At 39.8% G+C, this 15669-nt stretch overlaps 1 protein-coding gene across 1 annotated transcript in view; it reads right to left on the reverse strand.

The window, feature by feature from the left end:
- The window catches only part of rptor (regulatory associated protein of MTOR, complex 1), a 355394-nt gene that overhangs the window by 13321 nt on the left and 326404 nt on the right, over window positions 1-15669 (reverse strand). The window contains exon 29 of the mRNA XM_068003988.1: window positions 7467-7573. Within this exon, the coding sequence (XP_067860089.1) occupies window positions 7467-7573 (107 nt within the window). The remainder of the gene's footprint in view (window positions 1-7466; window positions 7574-15669) is intronic.

Consider the following 15669-nt stretch of genomic DNA (forward strand, 5'->3'; position numbering starts at 1 on the left):
ATATTGCACTGTATGAAATGTACAGAGACCTGTAACAAATCGATCCGTTTATCACTTTCAATAGTCCCAAATTTTAGTTTTATGCATACCAGGAATTTTATGTTTTGGATACAAAGATAAGACTTCAATCTTTTGCCTACATCAGACAGGCATAAAATCATTTGCTTAAGTACGCAAGCAAAGCTTTCTCAGACTCACATTACAGGCAATTTTGCAGCAAACATAAAATACAGAAAGCACAAATATTGTCTTGCATTACACTTAGTGCATATAAAAATGTACTTTGTTTGGTTGAAATATGTCCTAAGATATCAAAAGCTTTTTCTCCCATCAAATAAGGTTGGCCTGAACTAACAGAAGAATAAGTCAATTGACAGTGAACTGCATTTTATGCTGTTGTAAAATTTAGCACCTTTGATCTTCCTAAACAGGGGCTTACTGGATTGGTGTTTGAGTGTATCTGTGAAAACAAAACCTTGTATGAAATTATATCTTATACCACAGGAAGATGCATCTACCAACATTTGACAATTCTGTCCCAAAAGAAAATTGCAATGAACTGGCTATCAACCTATGAGACAAACCCGTTCACCAAATATGTATGGTGCAGCAGTTACCAAGATATTATACACATCAGCATAAACAGAATCCATTGGTTTCACTGAACTGACAAAAATGGGTACCGCTGTGGTTATTATGTCACTTCCATTTAATGTATTATCAGTTTTGTTGCGGTAGCAAGAAATGAAGTTGTAGAATGTTGCGACACACCCAAGCCAGTGATTGTGGTTGTCTGATGAAGGAAAGCGAATTGGCAAACATTGCCCAACTGAAATGTAGGATTGTGTTGCTAAGATCTCCAGCCTATGGTCAGTGCACCCTATACAAAGGAAATCAAAATGATAATATGGCTCTTTGTGTCAGCTACAACAACTCGATAAATGTTTTACTTTTCACATACCTTGGTCGCTGTAAAGCAATAGAAAGAACTGAAGGTATTTCCATCAGGCAGGAACTGATGATAAGAAGACAGTAAGGAGATGGCTCCACATTCAAGAAAGGATGGAGAGAGAAAACAGGAAATTACAGGCTAGTTAGCCTGACATCAGTCGTCGGGAAAATGCTGGAATCCATTATTAAGGAAGTGGTAACAGGGCACTTAGAAAATCATAATATGATTAGGCAGAGTCAACATGGTTTTATGAAAGGGAAATCATGGTTGACAAATTTATTAGAGTTTTTTGAGGATGTAACTAGCAGGGTAGATAAAGAGGAACCAGTGGATGGAGCATATTTGGATTTTCAAAAGGCATTTGATAAGATGCCACATAAAAGGTTGTTATGCAAGATAAGGGCTCATGGGAATATTTTAGCATGGATAGAGGATTGGCTAATGGACAGAAAACAGAGTAGGGATAAACAGTTCATTTTCAGGTTGGCAGGCTGTAGTAGTGGGGTGCTGCAAGGATTGGTGCTTGGGCCTCAGATATTTACAATCTATATTAATGACTTGGATGAAGGGACTGAGTGTAATGTATTCAAGTTTGCCGGCGATACAAAGCTAGGTGGGAAAATAAGCTGTGTGGAGGACACAAAGCGGCACAAATAGAAACAAATGGGTACGATCTCGTGGCCATTACAGAGATGTGGTTGCAAGGTGACCAAGGTTGGGAGCTAAATATTCAGGGTTATTTAATATTTTGGAAGGATAGGAAAAAAGGATAAAGGTGGTAGGGTAGCTCTGTTAATAAAAGATGAAATTGGTATAATAGTGAGAAATGATCTTGACTCAGAAGATCAAGATGTCAAATCAATTTGGGTGGTAAGAAATAGCAAGGGAAAGAAATCACTGGAGTGAGTAGTCTATAGGCCCCCTAATAGTAGCTACGCTGTAGGGCAAAATATTAATCAGGAAATACGGGGGGCTTGTAAAAAAGATAATGCAATAATCATGGGCGATTTTAACTTTCACATAGATCGGACAAATCAAATCGGCAAAAATAGTCCTGAGGAGGTGTTCATAGAGTGTATTAGGGACTGTTTCTTAGACTAATACATTGGGGAACCAACCAGGGAACAGGCCATTTTGGATCTGGTAATGGGTAACGAAACAGGATTAATTAATGATCGAAGAGTAACGGATCCCTTAGGAATCAGTGATCATAACATGATAGAATTTCACATCTAGTTTGAGACCGAGGATCTTGAGTCTGAAACTACTGTATTAAACTTAAATAAAGGCAATTATAAAGGAATGAAGGCAGAATTGGCTAAAGTGGACTGGGTAAACAGATTAGATGGTATGATGGTGGATAAGCAGTGGCACACATTTAAAAAGATATTTTAAGACTCACAAAAAAAATGTCCCTGTGAGGAGGAAAGACTCCACAAAGAGTGAACCAACCATGGCCAACTGAGGAAGTAAAGGACGGTATCAGGTTAAAAGAAAAAGCATAAAACATGGCAAAGATTACTGGTAAGCCCAAAGATTGGGAAAACTTTAAAAACCAGCAAAGGATAATTAAAAGAATAATAAAGAGGGAGAAAATAAATTATGAGAGTAAACTAGCAAGAAATATAAAAACTGACAGTGAAAGCTTCTACAAATATATAAAAAGGAAGAGGGTAGCTAAAGTAAACGTTGGTCCCTTAGAGGATGTGACTGGGGAAATAATAATGGAAAACAAGGAAATGGCAGAGGAATTGAACAGATATTTTGTATCTGTCTTCACAGTAGAAGACACTAATAATATACTAATAATAGTAGAAAATCAAGGGGCAAAGGGGGGGGGGGGGAGGAACTAAAAACAATCACTATCACTAGAGAAAAAGTACCAGGTAAACTAATGGGCCTAAAGGCTGACAAGTCCCCTGGATCTGATGGCTTGCATCCGAGGGTCTTAAAGGAAGTGGCTACAGAGATAGTGGATGCATTGGTTGTAATCTTCCAGAATTCACTAGATTCTGGAAAGGTCTCAGCGGATTGGAAAACTGCAAACGTAACATCCCTATTCAAGAAAGGAGTGAGACAGAAAGCAGGTAACTATAGACCAGTTAGCCTAACATCTGTCATTGGGAAAATGCTAGAATCCATTATTAAGGAAGTAGTAGCCGGACATTTGGAGACTCATAATACAATCAAGGAGAGTCAACATGGTTTTATGAAGGGGAAATAGTGTCTGACAAATTTATGAAAGTTCTTTGAGGAAGTAATGGGCAGGGTGGATAAAGGGGAACCAATGGATGCAGTATATTTGGATTTCCAAAAGGCATTCAATAAGGTGCCACATAAAAGATTACTGCACAAGATAAGAGCTCATGGTGTTGGGGGTAATATACTGGCATGGATAGAGGATTGGCTAACTAACAGAAAACAAAGAGTCGGGATAAAAGGGTCATTTTCAAAATGGCAATCTGTAACTAGTGGGGTGCCGCAGGGCTCAGTGCTGGGGCCTCAACTATTTACAATATATATCAATGACTTGGATGAAGGAACAGAGTGTCTTGTGGCCAAATTTGCTGATGATACAAAGATAGGTGGAAAAGCAAGTTGCAATGAGGACACAAAGTGTCTGCAAAGGGATATTGACAGGTTAAGCGAATGGGCAAAAATTTGGCAGATGGAATATAATGTGGGAAAATGTGATGTCATCCACTTTGGGAGGAAAAATAAAAAAACAAAATATTATGTGAATGGAGAAATACTACAAAATGCTGTGGTACAGAGGAATCTGGGTGTCCTCGTACATGAAACACAAAAAGTCAACATACAGGTGCAGCAGGTAATCCGGAAGGCAAACGGAATATTGGCCTTTATTTCTTGGGGGATGGAGTATAAAAGCAGGGAAGTCATGCTACAACTGTACAGGGTGCTGGTGAGACCACACCTGGAGTACTGCATCCAGTTCTGGTTCCCTTATTTAAGGAAGGATATACTTCCATTGGAGGCAGTTCAAAGAAGGTTCACTAGGTTGATTTCGGGTATGGAAGGGTTGTCTTATGAGGAAAGATTGAACAGGTTGGGTCTATACTCATTGGAGTTTAGAAGAATGAGAGGAGATCTTATTGAAACATACAAGATTCTGAGGGGACTCGATAGGGTAGATGCTGAGAGGATGTTACCCCTCATGGGGGAATCTAAAATTAGGGGGCATAGTCTCAGAATAAGGGGTCGCCCGTTTAAGACGGAAATGAGGAGGAATTTCTTTTCCCAGAGGGTCGTGAATCTTTGGAACTCTTTAACCCAAAAAGCTGTGGAGGCTGAGTCATTGAATACATTCAAGGCTTAGTTAGACAAATTTTTGATCAGCAAGGGAGTCAAAGGATATGGGAAAAAGGCAGGAAAGTGGAGTTGAGGTAAAAATCAGATCAGCCATGATCTCATTAAATAGCGGAGCAGGCTAAAGGGGCCGAATGCCCTACTCCTGCTCCTATCTCTTATGGTCTTATGGCTGCAAAGGGATGTAGACAGATTAAGTGAGTGGGCAAGAAGATGGCAGATGGAGTATAATGTGGGGAAATGTGAAATTATCCACTTTGGTAGGAAGAATAGAAAAACAGAATTTTTTTAAAAGGTGAGAGACTAAGAAACATTGGTGTTCAGAGAGATTTGGGTGTACTCGTACAAGAAACACAAAAAGTTAGCATGCAGGTACAGCAGGCAATTAGGAAGGCAAATGACATGTTGGCCTTTATTGCAAAGGGGTTGGAGTACAAGAGTAAGGAAGTCTTACTACAATTGTACAGGGCTTCGCTGAGACCTCACCTGGAATACTGCACACAGGATATACTTGCCTTAGAGGCGGTGCAGCGAAGGTTCACTAGATTGATTCCTGGGATGAGAGGGCTGTCCTACGAAGAGAGATTAAGTAGGACGTGCCAATGCTCTCTGGAGTTTAGAAGAATGAGAGGTGTCCTCATTGATACATGAGATTCTGAGAGGGCTTGACAGGGTAAATGCTGAGTGTTTGTTTCCCCTGGCTGGAGAGTTTGGAACTTGGGGGCACAGTCGCAGGATAAGGGGTTGGCCATTTAAGACTGAGATGAGGAGGAATTTCTTCACTCGGAGGGTTGTGAATCTTTGGAATTTTCTACCCCAGAGAGCTGTGGGCGCTGAGTCGTTGAGTATATTCAAGGCTGAGATTGATGGATATTCGGACATTAAAGGAATCAAGGGATATGGGGATAGGGCGGGAAAGTGGAGTTGGGGTAGAAGCTCAAGGGGCCATATGGCCTACTCCTGCTCCTCTTACGTTCCATATGTGCTTTGATTAACCATACTCCAAACTGGGCACCAATTATCGTATTAAATTATCCAATAGACCAGCAACTGAAAGCTATTGTGGCTTTAAATCATTTCTCCTTCTGCTTGCCAAGATATTCACCAACACTGGCTGTTAGAATGAAGGACGTGCAGACTGTGGACATGATCTACTGCCATAGGTTTATGAAGTAAAGCCATGCATCTACATACTACTAGACTATACACTATTTTTCAAAAGTTTTATCAGTAGAAACTACAGTAAGCAACAGGTTCCTGCATCTTTGAAATCAAAAGTGCCCCAAGAACAGAAGTGAAACCTATTTATACAATGAGAACATTGCTACAAAGAGAAGGTTACAAGGCTGATAAACTAGGGGAATCTCAAGCAACTTAAATATTTTTGAGATATGGGAGAGCACAGTTCTAACTTTGAGAGTATCAAATTATCTCTGGTGCTTATAGCATTGAAACATCCGCACCTCATAGGGAGGGAGGTGTACAGTGGTATTCCCAGAGGTCGGTACTAGGACCACTGCTTTTCTTGATATATATTAATGACTTGGACTTGGATGTACAGGGCACAATTTCCAAATCTGCAGGTGACACAAAACTTGGAAGTGCAGTCAACAGTGAGGAGGATATAGACAGACTGGTGGAATGGACGGACACGTGGCAGATCAAATTTAACGCAGAAAAATGCAAAGTGATACATTTTGGTAGGAAGAACGAGGCGAGGCAATGTAAACTAGAGGGCTCAACTCTAAAAGGGGTACAGGAACAGAGAGATCTGGGGTATATGTTCACAAATTGTTGAAGGTGGCAGGGCAGGTTGAGAAAGTGGTTAAAAAAAACATACGGGATCCTGGGTTTTATAAATAGAGGCATAGAGTACAAAAGCAAGGAAGTTATGATGAACCTTTATAAAACACTGGCTCGACCACAACTGGAGTATCGTGTCCAGTTCTGGGCACCGCACTTTAGGAAAGATGTGAAGGCCTTAGAGAGGGTGCAGAAAAGATTTATGAGAATGATTCGAGGGATGAGAGACTTTAGTTACGTGGATAGACTGGAGAAGCTGGCGTTGTTCTCCTTGGAACAAAGAAGGTTGAGAGGAGATTTGATAGAGGTATTTAAAATCATGAATGGTCTAGACAGAGTAGATAGAGAGAAACTGTTCCCATTGGCGGAAGGGTCAAGAACCAGAGGACATAGATTTAAGGTGATTGGCAAAAGAACCAATGGTGACATGAGGAACAACTTGTTTACGCAGCTAGTGGTTAGGATCTGGGTTTGGGGGGTGGGGGGTGGTGGAGGCAGATTTAATCATGGCCTTCGAAAGGGAACTAGATAAGTACTTGAAAGGAAAGAATTTGCAGGGCTACGGTGATAGGACGGGGGAGTGGGACTAGCTAGATTACACTTGCAAAGAGCTATCACAGACTCGAGGGGCCGAATGGCCTCCTTCTGTGCTGTAACCTATGATTCTATATTTAATTATAATTCCCAGCATGCCACCATACTGTAGCTCAAACTCTGCTTCCTAATTTTTGTAACTTGAGGCAAAGTTTCTGCTTCAGAAGTTGAGCTGTGTTATCAAACCACTCGTCTCTAATTATTCTGCAATATACTTATATGAAAAATTAAAACTTGCCCTTGACTTCCTCTATCCCATACAGCTTCATGCCTAATGTACCTTTCTGTTACACAATCCATATTTGCCCAGGAGACCATCCAAATGGAAGTGAAGCTGATGCATTCTGTTGATGTGGAGCATTGGATATTCAGAGCCTGCTTTCTAGCTGGTACAGATAACATTGTCATTTAAAAAAAAAAAAAAAAAAATATATATATATATATATATAGATATAGACCTTTCATGAACAAAGGCTGCCCCACAACTGGTCTGTAAATTCACCACCTTAAGCAGCAATCCAACTCTCTAATAAAACTGCTTTTTGGAGATGCTTTTGTTGGGCATCTGCTGCACTTCTGATTGGATGAAACATCAATCTCCTGGACTCTTATAAATCAGTACATCAAATAAGGATTGCTCTGTAACAGCAGAAATCTAATGAAGAAAGCTGTGGGATACACATGTGGGGCAAATGCATCACATTGACAGTGCTTCCTCATACAATGCCATCATCCATTAACTGCATATTAACATAAAATTCAAGATCATTAGACTAAGCATAGTTTTTACCTGTACTTTCATCTCTCGGTCCGTGTCCCAGATACGAATAATGCGAACATCTCCTGAAGTCATTAAGAGACCAGTCTCCTGCTCCCAGTCCACCACCATCCCTGCACCTGAGCAGAATGCAAGTCCATCACTGGATTAACAGCATACAAACTGCATTGAGGTTTAGACCGAACAACTATAACACATGTTTGTTGCAGCCTGCAACTCCCAAACAGAATCAAGTTCTGTTCAGTTAAACCAGATGTTAACATTCTAGTGTTTAAATGTGGTGTTCCATAAAATCTGAATGAATATCTGAAACTTGAAAGCACTTGATTTTTTAATAAAAATGTGACAGTCATTTAATTAAAAGCTTAACCTCTGCTTAAAAGATGATTTTAATATAAATAAAAACAGAAAATGCTGGAAAAGCTCAGCAAGTGAGGCAGCATCTGTGGAGAAAGAAACAGAGTTAATGTTTCTGGTCAAAGACCTTTTCTCAGAACCTCTGACGATAGGTCTTTGACCTGAAACATTAACTCTATTCCTTTCTCCACAGATGCTGCCTCACTTGCTGAGCTCTTCCAGCATTTTCAGGTTTTATTTCAGATTTCCAAAAGCCGCAGTATTTTCCTTTTGACTTTAATATAAATGTGTATCATAGAGCAAACCCAATACTTCATTTTAAAAAAAACATTAATTTTCCTGGACTTTTATCGCTTCATATCTGTATTGATGTGTAAAATTTTCCTACATATTGTAAGGAAAATGATCCACCACACACTTGAAACAAAGCTACAGTAATATGCATTTCACAACTCAAGTTGTTCTTTAATCTATTTGGTTCGTTGCTTTTCCTTACACTGCTGTCCATCTCCTTCATCAGAAATCTTACAAAGTGATATGATGGATGCCATTAAAACAAATGAGTAAATGCATGTTAATTCTGTCCGCTTTAGCCCTCCATTTCAATGGAAGATATCCTTCCGAGTATTTAATTTCAAATGCTTTTAAAATTGGTTGAAATTGAATTAGTTATCCACTTCATGAAAGCCCCCTCTGTTCTAGATCATGAACATAGAGAACAAAATTAACTCCTTATAATCACTAAATATTAGATCCTGAAATTAAAAAAAACACTTCTATGAAAGTAGCCAATGTGATACATACATTTTAAACTGCCTTATTACCATTAATTTCTTTTGTGGGCTTTCCACAATGTAGATTTTGTGGATTAATTTTTTTGTTCTCCTCTCCTTGATTTTTCAAAGTCAATTTTTCTTGTCTGCTTAGACGACCCCCATCCCCACATAATATGCATCAGTCCCTAAGAGAGAGTAAACATGTAATCTATTCCTAAGCCTCTGTGTGGGCCTCTCCAGAAATGCTTGTAAAGTTGACTTGTTCTCACAATTTTCCTTCCTGAAGGCAAGGCATTTAGTTCGATTGAGGTCAGGAAGTCATCCCGTGAATAACTGCAGTAGAGAAGTGTATCCCTCCCCATATTCTGTGGTACAGCACATAAATGCATTAATGTCCTGCAACCCAGGGTACTTTATTTAAAAGAAATGTAAGCTGAAAAAACTGTACCAAAGAAATGCACTGTTTAAAATTCCTTAGGGCATCCTACTTATGATGCATGCAGAGTGTGGGCGGGCAGTTCACTGAAGACGGGGGAATCTCTGTACTACTCCTGGAGAGGAGTACAAGCTCTGTTGTTGTAACTGATTAATTCGTACAGCACTACCAGCCACCCACACAAAATAAAATGTTTTGAATTCCAGAGCATAGCTCCTACACTATTCATGATACACTGCCTCTGTAGATGTATTTATCTAGCCAGTGAGCCATTTAATACATTGCTTTTGACTCAGAGTACCAATGTTAAGGCTACTTGCAATTATGTATGCCTAGTCAATAAGGTGGAATGCTATTTCCAGTTAGGTGATGGAGTAATAGCTAGAACACAACCCCACAGCAGCACCGTGTGGATATTAATCTGCTAAGTAACTAAAAAAAAATGGGATATTTAAACTTGAAAAAAGTATCTATCTCCTACCCGCATCATTTCAAATCAAACAAGCTTGCTTGGAAATAATGGTATTAAATAAATGTTTTATGTCACATTTAACAGGCAAGATATTAATTTAGTCTATTTTTTGACTCCATACAACTCCATAAATCAAACCATGTCACAGGAATATAGGAATAGGAGTAGGCCATTCAGCCCTTCTGAACCTGTTTCGCCATTCAATTGTAAACAATCTTACAACACCAACAATTTTATTTGAAAATCACAAGCTTTCAGAGGCTTCCTCCTTCGTCAGGTGAATGTCAGAATTTGGACTATAACTTGGTGTTGTAAGATTGTTTACATTCGTCAACCCCAGTCCATCACCAGCATCTCCACATCATGGCCATTCAATTGATCATGGCTGATCTGTGTCTCAACTCCATCTACCCGCCTTGGTTCCGTATCCTTTAATACCCTTGCCTAAGAGAAATCTACCAGAACCAGATTATAGATCTGTTTGCTTCACTGCTGTTTCTCTTCCAGGAATGCCAGCCTTGAAGAGGCTCTGCTTCCACCTCTGTTGTGATTTCTAATTGACTAATCAGTCATTCTTGTCCTTTTCCCTTCTTGTTTGCAATTGTATATTTTTCAGTTCTGACCACGAGTCCACATCCAACATGTTAATCCATCTTTTCAAAAGCTGATGGAGCTGCTGTGTATTTCTGGCACTTTGTTATTATTACAGTATTATAATGTGTTCTATTCAGAATACTGATTCTTTACTGGAATGGAATAAATATCTTTCATGATCACCACAGGCTTCCCTAACCTATGTATATGCTGCACTCATCGACATGATAAATGACTGTTCTGGGGCCTGGATCATCATCCTGCTGAATCTGGGCCAATTTTGTGCTGCTAGCTGATAGAGACTGCCAAAATCTAGTTCATTTAAAAACCATGTACAATTCACCTCTGCTCTACAGAATATAGTGTACCTATATATATATCCCACTAAATATCCCATAAATGTAAAGTGCAATAAATGCTTTTTTTAAAAAAAGGGTCCTTATTATCAAAGACTGATCATCTTAGTGTCTTCACTATATTCAAACCAAGGTCTCAGTAAAAAAACAACTCTAACTCCATGTACCATTCTTTATTTAAAGTTTTATTGCTTGCTTTCCTTTCCATAACTTTGTGCATTACTCTACTACTAATAACCTAAAGGAGGCCACAAGTTGTTCTATGGTTGCTAACGTTCCTCATTGATTCAGCCATTAGAACAAACAGCTGGATTACAAAGATTACACTTGGTTAGTTCCAATTATGTGATACTCCATTAAAACGACATAGTATGTCAAAGAACTTTCAGCCAGTCCTGATTATTCAGTCACAGAGCAGATAACAATGATCAGGTAGTGACATTCACTAGAGGCTTCTGCCTTTTTATCTTTCAAAATGCCAGCAGCAGCATAAACGTAACCAGTTCCAGTCAGAGTAGGTTGTTCCTAGACTCTTTTAAAGCCATGGGAAAATGCGACGATTTTTCCCAACTTTTAACCGTTTCCCTGGTCTGCTGGAAACAGTGCCTCATGCTACCTGCCCTCTCGTAGTTCACCTAAGTGGTTATTCTTCACGAGTGTATCAGCTGGCTATCTCACCACGAGTGGCATCACAGCAGAGACCAATCCTCTCCTCATTCAACAATCACAGAGATGCACTTTCTAGCAAAGGTCAATGGTTAGTGGTCAGGAACAAGGATCCCAGCTGATTCTTCCCTTCCACGTGCCGAGAGATTTTGAGACAAGTTGTTGTATTGCCCTGGCCGAGATCAGCTATCTCAAGATAGACCAAGGACTGAACATGAGATTTTCCTGGTATGTGAGCCTCAATACAATATTACTGAGCCAATCAGAGGATCATGAGATGTAGCAACGTTTTGTTCATCTTGATAACTAGACTTCTATGCTGGCAAATGGATACATAGTTACAACAACCTGCATTTATATAGTGCCTTTAATGTAGTAAAACATCCCACGGCGCTTCACAGGAGTGTTATCAAACAAAATTTGACACCGAGCCACATAGGAGATATTAGGACAGGTGATCAAAAGCTTGGTCAAAGAGGTAGATTTTAAGGAGCGTCTTAAAGGAGGAGAGCGAGGCGGAGAGGCTTAGGGAGGGAATTCCAGCACTTAAGGCACGGTCGTCAATGGTGGAGCGATGAAAATCGGGGACGCGCAAGAGGCCAGAATTGGAGAAGCGCAGCGATCTCGGAGGGTTATAGGGCTGGAGGAGGTTAGAGTGATAGGGAGGGGCGAGGCCGTGGAGAGATTTGAAAACAAGGATGAGTGTTTTAAATTTGAGAAATGTGACGCAATCCAATATAATTCCAGTCTATCTCTCAGCAGTTTTTGTTTTTGTCAAACAGTCTCAAAGTAGAATTTTGCAACAAGAAGCTAGCTCCGTACCAGGATTACCTGAAGATTTTGCACCTGTGTCATTTGGTAAAATATGGAAAAAGGCAAACCAGAAACCCAAGAGTATTAGAAGACCTTTATAGATGCTAGCGAAGTACAACTATTTTTTTCATAGGCCTGCAGGAAGTGTTTTCTTCAGATTTGCAGTGATGACAAATTGGAAAGGATGCTGTTTTCCATTCCTGAAAAAAAAAAGCTGCTCAGCGACAGCCCTGCTGCAAATGTCAACTGAGTATTTCTCTTCCAGCTGTCAGATCCAACATGGCAGATCTCCAGCAGGGCACTGCTGAGTGAAGGAAATTAGTAATTTCAGCTCACAGGCAGGAGAACTTTTTTAATTAACTCTGTTATGGGGGTGGTATTTTAAATTGAAGATCTCCATCAATTCTATATGCTTACAGAGGTTAGAGATCTTTTTGACTATATTGGAATTAACTTAACATGATATAGAATCACAGATAGGTTACAGCACAGAAGGAGGCCATTCGGTCCATCGAGTCCGTGCCGGCTCTATGCAAGAGCAATCCAGCTAGTACCACTCCCCCACCCTATCCCTGTAGCCCTGCAATTTTTTTCCTTTCAAGTACTTATCCAGTTCCCTTTTGAAGGCCATGATTGAATCTGCCTCCACCACCCCCTCAGGAGGTGCATTCCAGATCCCAACCACTCTCTGTGTAAAAAAGTTTTTCCTCATGTCACCTTTGGTTCTTTTGCCAATTACCTGAAATCTATGTTGTCTGCTTCTTGACCCTTCCGTCAATGGGAACAGTTTCTCTGTCCACTCTGTCAAGACCCTTCCTGATTTTGAATACCTCTATCAAATCTCCTTGCAACTGTCTCTATTCCAAGGAGAACAACCCCAACTTCTCCAGTCTATCCACGTAACTAAAGTCCCTCATCCCTCGAATCATTCTAGTAAATCTCTTCTACACCCTTTCTAAGGCCTTCACATCTTTCCTAAAGTGCGGTGCCCAGAACTGGACACAGTACTCCAGTTGTGGCTGAACCAGTGTTTTATAAAGGTTCATCGTGACTTCCATACTTTTGTACTCTATACCTCTATTTATAAAGCCGGGATCCCGTATACTTTTTTAACCACTTTCTCAACCTGCCCTGCCACCTTTAACGATTTGTGCACATATACCCCAAATCTCTCTGTTCCTGTACCCCTTTTAGAGTTGCGCCCTCTAGTTTATATTGCCTTTCCTCATTCTTCCTACTGAAATGTATCACTTCACATTTTTCTGCGTTAAATTTAATCTGCCACTTGTCCGCCCATGCCACCAGCCTGTCTATATCCTCTTGAAGTCTATCACTATCCTCCTCACTAAACTTCCAAGTTTTGTGTCATCTGCAAATTTGGAAATTGTGCCCTGTACACCCAAGTCCAAGTCATTAATATATATCAAGAAAAGCAGTGATCCCAGGACCAACCCCTGGGGAACACCACTGTACACCTCCCTCCAGTCCGAAAAACCACCATTCACCACTACTCTTTGTTTCCTGTCACTTAGCCAATTTTGCATCCATCTTGCTACTGCCCCCTTTATTCCATGGGCCGCAATCTTGATGATAAGCCTACCATACGGCACTTTATCAAACGTCTTTTGAAAGTCCATATACACCACATCAATTGCATTGCTCTCATCTACCCTCAATTGCATTGCCCTCATCCAACTTATCAAAAAACTCTATCAGGTTAGTTAAACACGATTTGCCTTTAACAAATCCATGCTGGCTTTCCCTAATCAATCCATACTTGTCCAAGTGACTGAATTCAGTCCTGGATTATCGTTTCTAAAAGTTTCTTCACCACTGAGGTTAAACTGTCTGGTCTACAGTTGCTGAGTTTATCATTACACCCTTTTTTGAACAAGGGTGTAACATTTGCAATTCTCCAGTCCTCTGGCAACATCCCCGTATCTACGGATGTTTAGAAGATTATGGCCAGTACCTCTGCAATTTCCACCCTTACATCCCTCAGCAACCTAGGATGCATCCCATCCAGACCGGGTGACTTATCTACTTTAAGTAAAGCTAGCCTTTCTAGTACCTCTTCTTTATCAATCTTTAGCCCATCCAGAATCTCAACTACATCTTCCTTTACTGAGACTCTGGCCGCATCATCTTCCTTGGTAAAGACGGATGCAAAGTACTCTGCCCCTTTTCGGTATGAAAATGTTTCTATTTTAATTCATTACATTTGAATATTTAATATTTGAATGCACATGGATGCTAGAGCTGTTTTTTTAAAAACTGTTGCTTAGGAAGAGTTACCAAAGACAACAGAAAAATACTGATTATTGCAGGTTATTGGTAGTAGCATGACGGAACTGGCCAGAGACGTAGGCTGATGGGAGCTGTGTTGCTGGTGGGGGAAGAGATCTGGCCTGGGCTATAGGCTGGGATCGGGGAGGGAAGGTTAAGCAGATGAACACTATGGTGCATTATGTAGCAGCAATTGAAAAAGCTGGGGATTTCTGATGTTGACAGCGGGGGCATAATTATAATGCAACAATCTACTTCATGAAATTTTTTTAAAGGAACGGATATAACATTTTTATTTGAACCAATTTGTATTTGCAATTAAAAGTCCATTAAATTTGGGTGAAATAATTCAAGAACTGGGGTTATACACATTTGTTTCATTATATAAAATCAATTTCTTTTTCTAGTCTCAAGTCAAGTAAGGGTGGCAATAGAAGGCAATAGAACTGAGTATTAGCCTACTTATTGGGTTTGATGCAAATTTGTCAAAATAAATGTTAAAGTTACAAAGAATGTACAGCACAGAAACAGGCCATTCGGCCCAACAGATCCGTGCCAGTTTTTATGCTCCACATGAGCCTCCTCCCTCCCTACTTCATCAAATCCTATCAACATATCCTCCTATTCCTTTCTCCCTCTTGTGTTTATCTAGCTTCCCCTTAAATGCATTTATGTTAGTCGCCTCAACTGCTCCTTGTGGTAGTGAATTCCACATTCTAACCACTCTCTGGGTAAAGAAGTTTCTCCTGAATTCTTTATTGAATTTATTACCAACTATCTTATATTTATAGCCCCTGGTTCTGGTCTCCCCCTTTGTTCAAAGAAAAAGATAATATACATCTTTAATTATAGGAGATTAATCCAGTTTTCAAAGAATCCAAACTTGATTATTTAGATTTACATGTTGAACTTGGCAGAACTCCAAGTATTTCTAAAGTTATTGAACTGATTGAAGAAACACAGTATGGTGCAGACAACCTTCAATTTCAGCACAGTAATGTCTTTTAAAAAAATAAAAGAACCCATATAATGGTAGAAGGATACATATCGCATTTGGACATTGCACATAAAACTTCATTGAAAACTATTATTTAACAAATATCTGTTTAGAGACAAAGGTCAGTGTAGAATTTCCCAAACAGGACAAGTGTGTGTATAGGTGAGAGAGACAGAGTACACTTGAACTGAAAAACACGTGTAATATTTCATTAGTGAATCCTTAGAAATATATAGGCTCATCAGGGATGATCGACATGGATTTATAAATGGTAGATCATGCTCGACAGAGTTGATTGAAATTTTCAAGAAAATTATCAAATGTATAGACAACAGAAATGGAGTGGGTGTGGTATATTCCACCTTTTAAAAGGCATTTGAGAAGGTGCCACTTAAAATATTTGTTGCCCATGGTATTGCAGAGCAAGTGACAATGTAAATAGAGACATAGCTGAAGGTTAGA

Source organism: Heptranchias perlo, chromosome 23 (genome assembly GCF_035084215.1).
Source record: "Heptranchias perlo isolate sHepPer1 chromosome 23, sHepPer1.hap1, whole genome shotgun sequence".
In the NCBI taxonomy this organism is placed as follows: Eukaryota; Metazoa; Chordata; class Chondrichthyes; order Hexanchiformes; family Hexanchidae; genus Heptranchias; species Heptranchias perlo.